Below are 13,851 nucleotides of genomic sequence, written 5' to 3'. Positions count from 1 at the left end.
TGTTGAAATTAGCAGCCAAGAGTTTTAAAGCAGCTGCTATAATATTATATGTTCAGGTACTGAAATGGGAAAATGGTCATAGTGAGTGAACAGATGGAGAATATCAGCAGAGAAAATTAAAACTTTAACAAAGTGAAATACTAGTACTGAAAAGTTCAGTATCTGAAACTATATGATCAATTCATCAGATGGGTTTAGTATCACTAGATGGAGACTACAGAAGAAAGGGCTATGGAACCTGAAGGCATAAATATAAATTACACAGGAAATGCCAAGGAATGAAATCTTTTCCCCCCTCCACCGCTTCCCCATAAAAATATAAATTACTCAGGTTATTTCGCTTCTTATGTTTAGATATAGAACTTAGTTTTTGAAATGAACTTAAAAAGAGATTGAGCTTATAGTTGTGCATGCCATTCTATATTTATATCCTAAAAGTTTTTTTTCCATTTTCTTGTTTTAGTTAATTGGAATATTACCATAGAATTAGAATAAAGAAATATTGGGCTGTTTACAAGTATATTAATAGCTCATCTGTGTAACATTTTACAGTTTATGAAAAAGTCATTTTGTTTATTATTAATAAATAATAACTAACGTTTATCAAATCCACACTGTGTGTAAGGTATTATGCCTAATGTTTTGCTTATGTCATCTTATATAATCTTCACAACTGTGAAATTGTCATTATTATCTATTCCCATTTTACAGATGAGGAAATTTAAGGTTTAGAGAGGCAAAGTGATTGGCCTAAGGTCACACACCTAGAAGTTGGTTGAATTAGGTATAAACTCATATTTGGTCTGATTCCAAATCCAGTCCTAACCACCGTACTTTACACTTCCACATTTTTACAAACTAGATGTTGAAGCTTATTCAAGAAATGTTTGCTGTGGACTTATTGTATCTACCTACTGGGTTTGATGAATTAGTCTTGTTCCCTATCCTGAAGTTGCTTTTAGTCTAGGGACCTTGATGCTCTCTGTGGTCCACAAAGCAGCATCATCAGCATCTCCTGGGAGCCTGTTAGAAGTGCAAGAATCTGATTTCACAAGATACCCAGGTGACTGGTGTGCACATTCAAGATTTATAAGCACTTGATTGAGTTTCAGAATAACTTAATCAAATCAGAGTAGCGGGGTCTAGAGAGGCATGCATATCATCTGATTCTGAAAGAGTATCTTTAGACTGTACCTGACTGATTTTTCTCCTTCGGATACTGTATAGATATTATTTATCAGTCTACGTGCATTGTACCTTTGATATTTGGTGAAAACCTCTGAATTCTTTCAAAAGTTTAATATTGCATTTTAAAAAACATTTTGAGAGGGGTATAGTATCTTCTAGGTTTAAGAGAATTGGATATTAAATACAAGAGCAGCCATTTATATGAGATCAACCAACCAGAGATTTCATTTGGCTATTTTAGTTTTCTATTACTTTTTATCTTTTAACTGGGATTGATTAAGTCTGTGTGAAAATGGGATAAGACTGATTCATATATTTGACCCATTGTCGTTATTTTTTAAAGGATGCTAATTAGATTAATGAAGCTTAGAAATAAATACTTGATTTCCCCCTATCCCTTCGCAGTTTGCCTAATGCCTCTTTCCTAACACTGGATTTGTCATTTTTTTAGATGTGGAAGTTATGTACTATGACTGGATTTCTCTTTGTTTACATGGCGCCCTTATGGACTAGCAGGGTCTGTTCTTTAAATATCTCCTAACAGTCCAAAATTTAACCCAATATACACATTCATGTATTAACAAACAAATGCTTTTTCAAAATTTCACATAGGAAGCACTATTCTGTTACGCATGCACTGCCACTAACATGATAGATGTTGTTAAACACCTCCTAACTTTAAATCACTTCCTAGATTTAGGCAATAACTGATTTTCAGGATGGAAAGTGAATTTCAGTAGGTTTTTACATAGGCTTTTGTATTATTCTAATCCAAAATAGAAATATCTGTAGTTTATATTTTTGTAAATACCCTAATTTTAGACTGAGCATGACTTTGTTTTTTTGTTTTTTACTAAAATGTAAATTGAGTTGTTGACATATATGAAGAAATGGATGAGCCAAATATTTTTGTGATGTAATCAAATACTTCAATTTGATTGTAGATATAGGATGTCCTATATTCAAGAGATTAACTTAAAAAAGAATGAGCCCAATACCTGTGAAGACGAGGAGCTGGAAAGATTTTATTGTATCACATACCCAAATTCAGTCTTATGCCTCTATTGTCCTTATCTGCAACACCTTCTTTCTGAGAAATGACTTTGCTTCCTTAGAAAAGCCTAACCCTTTCCTGTGAGCCTAAGAAATAATTAACAGTTAGAATTTAAAAGGCTTCCTTGAAGTGAGAGCTTCAAGCACTCAAAGATGTTACAGTCAAGTAAGTACAAACATTTTAAAAAGTTGAAAATAAGATTTACTTTCCACCCATAACATTATTAATCATATCTTAATTATCTTAGCATCTAGACTTAGTAAGAAAAATATTCACTCCTATCTTGAAGAGCAGTTGGTATGAATAAGCATGAATCAGATATTCTTCAGAACTTTAAAAATGCATTTTATTTTTCAGCAAAAATGTCAAGGAAGTTAAGCTTGCCTACTGACCTAAAGCCTGACTTAGGTAAGTAAAATAAATAAATGAAAATACATAGTAGTTAAACTCTCTTTAATGGGAAGACAAGGAAATCAGGAGATTTAAAATGACCATAGACTAGATTTTCATTGAAAATCAAGTTTAAAATGACTAAGTGTTTAAGGATTAATAGCCTTCAGGATGCTATCTGTAAATTGTAAAGGATAATTATAAATTTAAGCAAATCAAAATAACATATTTCCTCAGCCCTGTCATACTTTATATCTAAACAAAATTTAGTGTAAGATTAAAATATGTGTGATTTTAGATTAATTTCTATTAACCATCTGAAAACTTATTTTGAACTTTATTATTTATAAACTTATTTTATGAGAATTTAATATTTTCGAAATAAATGACTAGTTTTCTGTATTACAGTGAATCTCATATCAAGAATCACTATTACTTTTTGATGATAATAAGGTGGGAAATATATCTTTTCTGTATCACTTTCTATGCAACCTATCCATTAGGAAAGCAGAGTGAATATATTCACACATTCCTTCTGCTTTATATCCAGCTCCAAAACAGCTCCCTGGTATCCCAGGATAGGGACAAATGACATTTCAATAAAGACAAAAATAAGATTCCATATAGTAAATATAAAGCAGAATTTCCATTTTAATTTTAGAATTTCTATTGCCTTTAAGTGGATAAGAAGTATGACTGCATACAGATGATTTCACCCATGTTTGTCTTAGAAACAACTAGATTTTCTCCTTTGTATTTGCTCACCCACCTCATCTTCTCACTGTTAATTCTCTAGATTCCTTGACTATCTTCTTATGCATAATACAGACTTAGGTATTGGTCCATTTCACCTTACTGATTTTTAGCATTTCCAAATCATAGTCTTATCTCAGTTATACTGATAGCATGTTACTATGAGTGAGTCGGCATAATATCTTCCACTGTCATCAGTGAAAGGTTCCATTCCTGAACATAGGAAAAACAGTTTAGTAGAACCCTGTAATACCCCTGGTGTTAAGGGAACCAGAAATAAATTCTAGAATGTTGAATAACGTATGTTTTGAGAAGAGCATAGTTCCCTTCACTATAAAAATGAAAGATGCCATTTGAACCCACGTGTATCTGAGGCTACCCTTAGGCATTTTTTTTCCCCAACAAGAGGATCCAGAGTTTTCATCAGACTCTCAAAGATGCCCATGATTTCCGTAACACTGAATACTACTACTTAAAATGGTTTTGTGTCTTTTAGTACCTAAAAATCTGATGAGAAAACACATGTAGAAGTACTTTTTAAATTAGTAAAAATAGGATGTCCATTACTTTTTAAAAGAATATTCACACTTATGAATTATTTAAGTAATTTAATCAAAGTGTGTGCTGTGTGCTTTTATAGATCATCTTTATTCAGTTTATCTTTTACTTGTGTGCCCATGTATCTCAATGCCCTAAGCTAATTATAACTTTGATTAATATATATGTTGAAACAATACCCATGTTGCCTCAATAATTTCCCCTTAAGTCATTGTGCTACTGAACTATTTTTTGGTAGAGATTCTTAGCTGATAATTCTTTTACATTGGCCAGAGAGTCAACGGGGAAAAACAACTATTATCCATAGGCTCAAACTGCCAAATGTTGCTAAAGTAGCTGAGCTGTTGGACTTTCCTGCAGCTGTGGAAGCTTCTGTGAATAGAATTCACTTTTGTTTATAGGGGAATTATGCAACATTGTACTTTCACCATAGCTTCACCCTAGATTCCATGGCCCACAACTCAGGAATCATGGGCGATATTGTTAGACTGCTGATGTCACTTTTCAAGTGTCAAGAACAGGAGGCAAAATATCAAACTGTTATGTATCTTTATGTGAGTAAGTATTTTGTCCTAATTTTTACCCTGACCAAATTTACCTCTTGGCGTTATGTTTTGATTGGGGGATATAAAATTTTGTTGCATAAGGCTCTATGTGGCAGGAGAGTGTGATATACACAGGTGGAATGTTCTAGGCATACAGAGAATAACAGGAAAGCAATGATTTTATGACTTGGTTGTATCACTAGAGCTGGATGGAGGCATTAATGACAATTTTTTTCTGAGTTTAGATCGGCCAGAAAGACCACATGTTCCAGTTCTGTTTTTTTTAAATCTAAAGACTGAACTTTAATGCTCAGTAATAACTAAAACACTCCACTCGTATGATATTGGTGATATGGCTAATCCCATGTTTATCTGGAGTTGCCTAACAGATGTTTTAGACTTGAACATGGGCACAAATCCAAACTCTTCCATTAACTAGCTTTCTCAGTCATTTAACCTGTCTCAGCCTCTACTTTATTATTTGTTAAATTGTGATGATAATACTTTTCAGGGTTATTATATAGATTCAATAAAATGATAAATGTAAAGTTTATGATGGTATGAAGCACATGGTAGGCCCTACTTAGTGGTAGCTACTTCATTTCTGCTCTTATTACTAAAATGAAAACGAAAATTTCTATTCCATTTGTTAAGCTTGCCCAATTTCTAAAATTTAAGCCACAAAGACCCACAACATCTAACTTAAGAGCAGTCAGTGGTAGTTACAATTCATGAACTGCTGAAGATTCTAACTTGTTTCAAACAGTTCTACACAGGTAAAATAAGCAACCTAATTCTCTAAGTTCAGAGTTGATTCTGATTCAGTTCATTTTCCCATATTGATCTTGCCATAGGAGTTTCTCTGGTATTCTAATTTTTATAGAGAAGTCATATAATAAAAACACAGTTGTAGTTTATGAATTTTATATAGTTAAATTACTCTATTAAATTAAAATAATGTTTACTTGGCCTGTGAATTAACATTTGAAGTATAGATTGTTGTGAATCACCTATTGTAATTTTAATAGGTAACAGTAAAGGTTTTCATACAGCTTAATTTATATTGAAATTTATAATATTAAATTTTCTTGTGTCACTGATTTTCATTTTTATCACTAGGTCACAACTGATAATATAGATGAATATGTCTGTTCATCTTGTTGTGTGTATGTCTTATCAAAGTAACAAATATTTTTATCATTGGAAAATAAATTTTAAATTTCTGGTTTTTTACTAAAATAACTTTGGGAACATAAAGAGTTAACATTTGGAATCAATATCATATTACAAACTCACCCAGTAATGAGCTATTGCTTATAGAAAGTTGTTTTATTTACATTAAGTACTTCTTTTCTACTGTGTCATAATCTGTAACAGGAAGCACAATCTCAGGCAAAAGAAAAGCATTTTTAGAAACTATAGTTAGAAATAACCCATGCTGTTGTCATAACTAGTGGCTTTATTGTTTTCAGAGGCTGACTATAATCAAAATTATGTTGTATATAATTATTGTTCGGGAGAATTTTTTTTTAACCTATGAATCTAAATTTGATTACAAGAAGCTTTTGGGGGGTGTAAGTAGGATTCAATTATACCTTTTTTATTCAATAAAATACAACTTAGAAGACTTGAGCGTGTTTTTCATTTTTCACAATATTATGAAGTCATTTCTTTCACAATAGCATTGGAAGCATGTGATTTGAGGAATGACTTATTAGATGTGAACAGCAGAAGCTACTGGAAATTTTAATATATCCCAGTGGTGTAGCAGAAACACATTGCTTTAGATACTTCGAACTGTAGGTCTGTCTTCAGCAAGTATATGTTGAATACCTTCATATGCAAGGCACTATGCCAAATTCTGCAGGGCATCAAAAGGAGAGAGCCCTTGTTCTCAAGAAATTTACAGTCACATTAGAACAAGGCCTAAGACAAGTCAGAAATAACTACAGAACAAATGTACTATTCATGCCAGGGGGGAGATAAAAAGCTATCAAGATTCAAAAGAGAAAAACTGTGTATGGTTTTAGGAATCAGGATAAACTTCATGAGGATGACAGTACTTGAGATGGAGAATAAACACCATCTAGATAGGTAGAGAAAAGGCAAGGGCACGAATCAGAAAGAAAATCACAAGCAAAAAAGTAGGTAAGCTCCAGGTATGTTTGGAGAACATTGAATGGCTCGGTTTATTTCCCACAGTGAACTGAAGCGGGGCAGCACTCTGGCAGATAGGGCCGGGAGGGTAGGTTTAAGATATTTCGTGGAGTCTTAAAAACCTGAGTAAGAGTATAAGAGGAACCGTTGCGGATTTTTAAGATAGAGGTGATAGAATTAAAACTGTACCTTGTAAAATTTAATTGAGTTGTGATAGAACAGTGACAGAGTGAAGGTGGGGAGATCTCTTGGGAATTGTAGTCTAGATGAATGGTGATAAAGGCCTGAACATAGGGTAATGGAAATTGATTAGTACTGGAAAGAAGGAAACAAACATTAGAATAGCGTAGGACTTGGCATCCCATCAGAGACATGTAAGTAAAGTGAAAGGGAAGAACCGAAATTGGGACTCATCTCAAGTATTGTTTCCCTAGGAGAACAGGGGTGTCATTAATATAAATAGTGCCATTAGAATAATTTAGAGCCTTGGGGAAATGACGTATTTTGATTTTGCATAGTGAGACATAATAGGAAAAAATTTTTATAAGCCTTTGGAAATGCATTCCAAGAGAAAAGAGGCCAGGGCTTGAAACAGGCTTGAGATTGGCCGCAGAGAAGGTAGCTGAAGACAAGAGAGGGTTTATTAGTGTAATTTACAAGTATCCCTGTCATTACAGACAGAGCCGGGTAAAGGGAATATACCTGGCATCAAGTTAAGTATGAGCCAGATACCAGTTGTACAGTTTAATGAAAAATGCCTTAGATGAACGTTGGTTACAGTTAAAATCTCATTTAAAAAAAAAATAAAGCTAAATTTTTATGGATTAAGGCTATCATATGGAAAGATTTGAAGGAAAAAAGTCCATCATACAATAAATTTGAAGGTAGAATCAGAGTGCTTATAAAAGCATTTTTTTTAATGTAGAAAATTGAAAATACCCACTTTCCTGGTTCTACCTAATCATGAATTATATTACCAAAGGAAGAAACAGCACCATGAGAAAGGGTAGTAAGGGCTAAGATTGGAAAAGCAGCCAGGATACCAACAGAGAACTGCACCAAAACCACAGAGATCATACATCCAAACACTCACTGGGATGACCCCAGCTCAGTTCTGAGAAGTGCGGATTTGTCCCTCTGTGTTTCAAATACAAGCAAAGGAAAAAATTGTTAGCATAAAAGTAAATTGTTTTTCTTTTCAATTAAAAGAAAATTAAAATTAAATATGCTGTAGATTTTATCTTTTTGCAGATTAACTATTTGGCAAAACTTATACCAAGCAAAAAACATGATATTTTATAACTTTATAACAATCTCACAACATTTTAAATTGTTTCAGACATAAAAGATAATTCCTTCAGCCGATCACGGAGTTCAAGTGTAACCAGCATTGATAAAGAATCCCGAGAAGCAATCTCTGCTCTTCATTTCTGTGAAACTTTTACTCGAAAGGCAGATTCAGCCCCCTCCCCATGTTTGTGGGTTGGTACTACATTGGGAACAGTGCTTGTCATTGCACTGAACCTTCCCCCAGGAGGAGAGCAAAGACTTCTTCAGCCAGTAATTGTGTCTCCAAGTGGTATGTATGATCTGGTGCTATACTTCTATTGAAGGTTTACTTTAGTATAATTTAATAGAAGCCTTTGCTTTTCATTTTTGAATCAATCTAAGTCTAAATGGGGATAGTTATAGTCTTGTTTTTAATTGAAGGAATACATGGAATAAGATTCCAGAATATCATTTACTTATATAGCCATTCAGGTTTTATGTTTTTTTAATCCTAGGATCATGTCTAAAATGATTACTACATAAGAAAATGAAAAAACAAAAAACAAAAAAAAACAGTGTTGTTCTACTGCGTTCTAGGATACCTCAGAATAGTATGTTCTATAAGCAAAAGGATGGTACATATTTAGGGAAAAAACAGAAAAGTATATTTTTAAACATTATATACTTGGCTATTTTTAATCTCTAAGTGTGAAGTCTTAAAATACATTAATTTTCTTCTTTGAAGAATTAGAAAAGGTGATTTAATAAAAAAATTTTAAGAAGAAAAAATTTACAGTCTTCCTATATTGAAAATGAGATTGAATTTTATCACATGTATGTGGAATCTGATAGGTCTTGAAATAATTGAGAATTCTGGTTTCTGTTACTAATCTATGCTGATCTAGATAGAAAAAAACAAAAACAAAAACATGGTTTTGCTCACTAGTGTATTTCTTGTTTATATAGTACATTTTAACAATACTTAGAATTTAGAATTAAAATGTAATTATCATTTCTAGTTCTACCATTTCTGAACTACCTTTACATTAAAGGAACAGTTTGATTTATTCATTCAGCTCAATAATTTACTATATACTACATACCTAGTTGTTAGAAAAAGTTACATAATGATGATTTTCTTGACCAATCTCATTTCTTATTAGTAAACAAGTATATGTATTGGGAAAAAAACTAGAAAGATGAAAATCAAAATGTTGATAGTAATTATCACTGAATAGTAGGATTCTGGGTAATTTTTATTCATTTTACTGATTTGTAGCTTCTAAATTTTCTACAACAGACAGTTTGTGATAAGAAAATGTTTCCAATAAATAAAAATGAGAGGGATTAAATATAAATAATCTACTATTAACTATATTAAAAAATATTTAAGATTTTTCCAACTTGCTATAAAGTCAAATTAGCTGTAAATCTACTTTGATATAAAATAATTTTCATGTGTAAGAAAGAACCTTTGGGTTTCTTTTCAATGTTGGAATATGTGAGGTTTGTTTTTAATAGGATGTCTATTTTAAAATATAACAATGACATGTATATCATATTATCTGTATTGGAACTATGATGAGAAGAGAGGTGTTTTCCAAGCAGATGGGTTTCCATGCCTAAGAGCCTGAAATGGTCTATTTTGTCCCCAACTGTTTTTTGTTTTTTGTTTTTTCCTTCAAGAGGAGAACTCAACAATTACCACTACCCTGCTGGAAAACATACTATAATCCTGCCGACTATAGGACAAGCATATATTTAAATATTGGTACATTTTTAGAAAATCCACGTACTGGGATTACTATATCTCATATATGTTCATATGGACTAGAAACCATTCCCAAATTAGCAAACCATTTAAAATAATTAAATTGTCTACTTGCCAAACCTGGACAATAGACTAACGCCAGAAGTAGCAAATAAATTGCAGGATGCCCAGTTAAATTTGAACTTTAGATAACATATTTTTTAATATAAATATGTCCCATCTTTCTCTTTGGAAAAATAATGCAGAATTTGGGACACACTTATACTAAAATAAGTATTGATTGTATATCTGAAATTCAAATTTAAGTGGGCATCCTTTATTTTATCTGGCCACTCTGCAGTAGACAAAATATATAAATATGAAGAGGAAAGGAAAATTTTGTCTTCTAAGAAAGAAATTTTTTTTTTTTTATAAAGCTATTCTTTTCCTTTTTTTTTTTTTTTAATTTATTTATTTATCTATTTTTGGCTGTGTTGGGTCCTCGTTTGTGTGCCAGGGCTCCCCCTAGTTGCGGCGAGCGGGGGCCACTCTTCACCGCGGTGCGCAGACCTCTCACTGTCGCGGCCTCTCCCGCTGCGGAGCACAGGCTCCAGACGTGCAGGCTCAGCAATTGTGGCTCACGGGCCCAGTCGCTCTGCGGCATGTGGGATCCTCCCAGACCAGGGCTCGAACCCGTGTCCCCTGCATTGGCAGGCAGACTCTCAACCACTGCGCCACCAGGGAAGCCCTTCTAAGAAAAATTTTGACAGAACACTGGGATCTCTTCCTCTTAGAAACAAAAGAATATAATATATGGATAATTTTTTGCAAACTATAAAATATAAGTATAAAGTAATAAAATATGAAAAAAAATCCTCTAAAATAAGAACTGAAATGCTAAATCAGTTCTATACCCTCCCTTCTATTGCTTTCCAAATCCTTAATATTAATAGTATCATTCAGCTTACTTAGAAATGAGCATAAATCATATTTACCTATTCAAGGATATGGAGGAAAGGGAGTCCCATTAATTAAAGTTAATCAAGAAATATAACTACTAATTTAAGACTGTAAGTTGACCAAAGCAATGTCTTGAGTGTATTTGACATTTACTGGTAAATAGTTTTTTTGAAGTAATGTTTAGAAATATGTGGAAACTATTTTTCTCATTGACCCTGTAGATCAGTTCTGTCCATTAAAAATGCAGTGTGAGCCACATATAGTATTCTAAATTTTCTAGTAGCAATATTAAAAAAGTAAAAAAAGAAAAAGTGAAATTAATTTTAGTAACATATTTCATTTCATAGCCCAGTCTATCCAAAATACTATCATTTTAGCATGTAATCAGTATTTTTATATTATTGTGGAATTTTCTTGTAATTTTTTTTTTGTACTAAGCCTTCAAATCCAGCATGTATTTCAGTCTTACAACATGCCACAATTTGGACCAGCCACACGTCAAGTGGCTAGTGGCTGACATATTGGACCATGCAGCTCTAGATGCCATCTGCTTACTCTCATACTCAATGGTAGTGCACTTGCCAGGTATGAGACCTAGTTCCAGACATCCTAGCGTTTATCTGTTTGGTAACAATTATAGTAGCACTTATTTATTTGGTAGCACTTATTGATATCTTTTTCCAGATTCAAATATCATGCTTGAAGTTTGAATCCTATCAGTGAGCCAGTGTACAATTTCGGTTCAGTATACATTCTACATATTTTTGAGTGTCTAGTGTGTGTCAGAGTTGGAATAAACATATTTACTGTGGGATTAAAATATTTTTTATTTACTAAAATTACAATTTTAGGTACTATATTGAGGTTAAAAGGGGCAGTCCTGAGAATGGCATTCCTGGATTCCACAGGCTGCTTAATGCCACCCGCATATGAATCCTGGAAAGAACACAATGTTCCTGAAGAGAAGGATGAAAAGGAGAAATTGAAAAAACGAAGACCTGTCTCTGTATCTCCCTCCTCTTCTCAGGAAATTAGTGAAAACCAGTATGCAGTGATATGTTCTGAAAAGCAAGCAAAAGTAATCTCACTGCCAACTCAGAACTGTGCTTATAAGCAAAACATTACAGAGACCTCATTTGTTCTTCGTGGAGATATTGTATCATTGAGTAACAGTATCTGCCTTGCCTGCTTCTGTGCCAATGGACACATTATGACTTTTAGGTAAGAGTTAGATTTTTTTTTTTTTAACACAAATATAACATTTCCTCCCTCAACACATAATGTTGCAGAATTATATTCAGTTTGAAAGAAAGGCTTTTATTTGTTTACAGTCTTATACACTGAGAATTTATTTTCATTCAGTTCATAGTGAACAAGTACGTGAGGAAAACAAATCAGTTTTATCTCCCACTCAGTTACACTAAATCGTAAGGTTTATAAGTTCCCTGCTATTTTTACCTCCTATAGTATTTGTTCAAGACCAAAACCTACCTGTCTATTAACAAGTTTTTAATTTTTTTCTCAAGTTTGCCAAGTTTAAGACCTCTATTGGATGTGTATTACTTGCCCCTTACCAATATGCGGATAGCCAGAACGTTCTGCTTCACCAACAATGGACAAGCGTTATATCTTGTTTCACCTACAGAAATCCAGAGACTCACTTACAGTCAAGAGACCTGTGAAAATCTTCAGGTAAATAACAAAAATATTACTATAATTTCTTCAGAGGTGAAATATTTTCTAAGGTCCCTTATATTGTCCATCCCTTATACTCACAGGAGTGTACAAATGAGCCTACATGAGAAAGCTCAAAGCCTTTCTTGAGAGTTTGAGAGCACATGTTTTGAGACTGGTGATAAAGTGTCTTCATCAGACTCTTGTTATAAGAGGGACTCCATCTCCTTGATCCATATTTTTTCTCTCCAGTGATGTCAAAGGAATACAAAATACTACATACATTTTATACCCACTCTGCACATAGAATAAATATCTATTATACAGAAACAAAAAAATCCTTTTTAAAGATGTACGTTAATGTGAAAATAATTGTATCTCTTTTAGAGCAAATGTGTCATTCCTTCTCATACTCTGTAGTCATGAGGATGTACACACATTATAAGAAAAAATAAGATTTGATAGTTTTCCTCTGAATATTTTTGTTGATCTATTTGTGAGAGATTACAAATTCTTTAAATACAAAACTATATCTTTTTTAAATATCGAGTGCTTTATTTGCTTGCATATATATTAGAAATAATCGGTTTAGCTTCAACTTTTAAAATAAAAGTGCTCTTAAAATATTGGAGCTAAAATATTAATCAATATTTGATATTTAGAGGAAACAGTTATTTAAGGGAACTTCATAGTGAAAGTTTTTGCGATTAATTAGCCCTATTTTCCTGGTTTATAAATTTGAATTTGTGGCTTATTTTTAGAAAATGAGCTTTAGAGTCAAGAAGACTGAATTTAAGTCCTAGCCGTGCTAGTTACACAATTATGTGACCTTAGACAAGTTTCTGTGTCTGAGCTTCATTATCTTTAAAATGAGGATAGAAATAATATCTAATGTCATAGGGTCTGATGTAAATTAAAGAAGACAATACACGTAAAGTGCTTATTATTAGCACAGTGCTTAGTACTGAATATATGTTCAGTGTCAGATGTTTGTGTTATTTCAGTAAGGTAGACTATACTAGAAACATACTCTTAAATGATACCATTATAAATCTTGAGAGTGAAACAAAATTACATATCTGATATTATTAAATTCCCATTTACATTTGGGTGGACGTGTTTTTTTAAAGATTCCTAAGTTTCTGAATTAAAATTATGCTTTTTATAGGAAAGGTAAAATTTTCCTGTAGTGTTTTCTTTCATTAGTAAAATGTTACTATATTAAGAAATAAATGGACAATTGAATATATTCTTAATTCATTTCAATCTGAAATGTGGTCTTAATTCAACTACTCAAAATTCTAAACTTCATCACTTTTCTGGAATCAATTTATTCTATCCTTGGATCAGTGTTTTATTATTTTAGTAAAAATCAATAGCAGCTACAGCAACTTTACCTATTTATGTTTAAATGAACTGGTCACTTAATAGTACACTCAATTTATCTTGATAACTATCTGCTATATGCCTTCATGATATGGTAAGTGAGAAATGAACTCTGTTCAAGGAGCTTGTGATAGAATGTTTTCTTTGGGCAATATTGGCATTTTATT

General features: G+C 32.6%; 1 protein-coding gene across 8 annotated transcripts in view; it reads left to right on the top strand.

Moving 5' to 3' along the window:
- Window positions 1-13,851, top strand: part of STXBP5 (syntaxin binding protein 5) — a gene marked incomplete at its 5' end in the record, with an annotated part of 166,216 nt that overhangs the window by 128,215 nt on the left and 24,150 nt on the right. For all 8 annotated transcript variants that reach the window (XM_082474485.1, XM_082474484.1, XM_082474482.1 and 5 more), the window contains 4 exons: window positions 2,600-2,650; window positions 7,985-8,224; window positions 11,476-11,845; window positions 12,151-12,316. In XM_082474485.1, coding sequence (XP_082330611.1) covers window positions 2,600-2,650; window positions 7,985-8,224; window positions 11,476-11,845; window positions 12,151-12,316 — 827 coding nt within the window. The remainder of the gene's footprint in view (window positions 1-2,599; window positions 2,651-7,984; window positions 8,225-11,475; window positions 11,846-12,150; window positions 12,317-13,851) is intronic.

The sequence above is a fragment of the Balaenoptera physalus genome, assembly GCF_965194825.1.
Source record: "Balaenoptera physalus genome assembly, chromosome: 9".
NCBI classification, from domain to species: Eukaryota; Metazoa; Chordata; class Mammalia; order Artiodactyla; family Balaenopteridae; genus Balaenoptera; species Balaenoptera physalus.
This window is presented reverse-complemented; position numbering and strand designations above follow the sequence as displayed.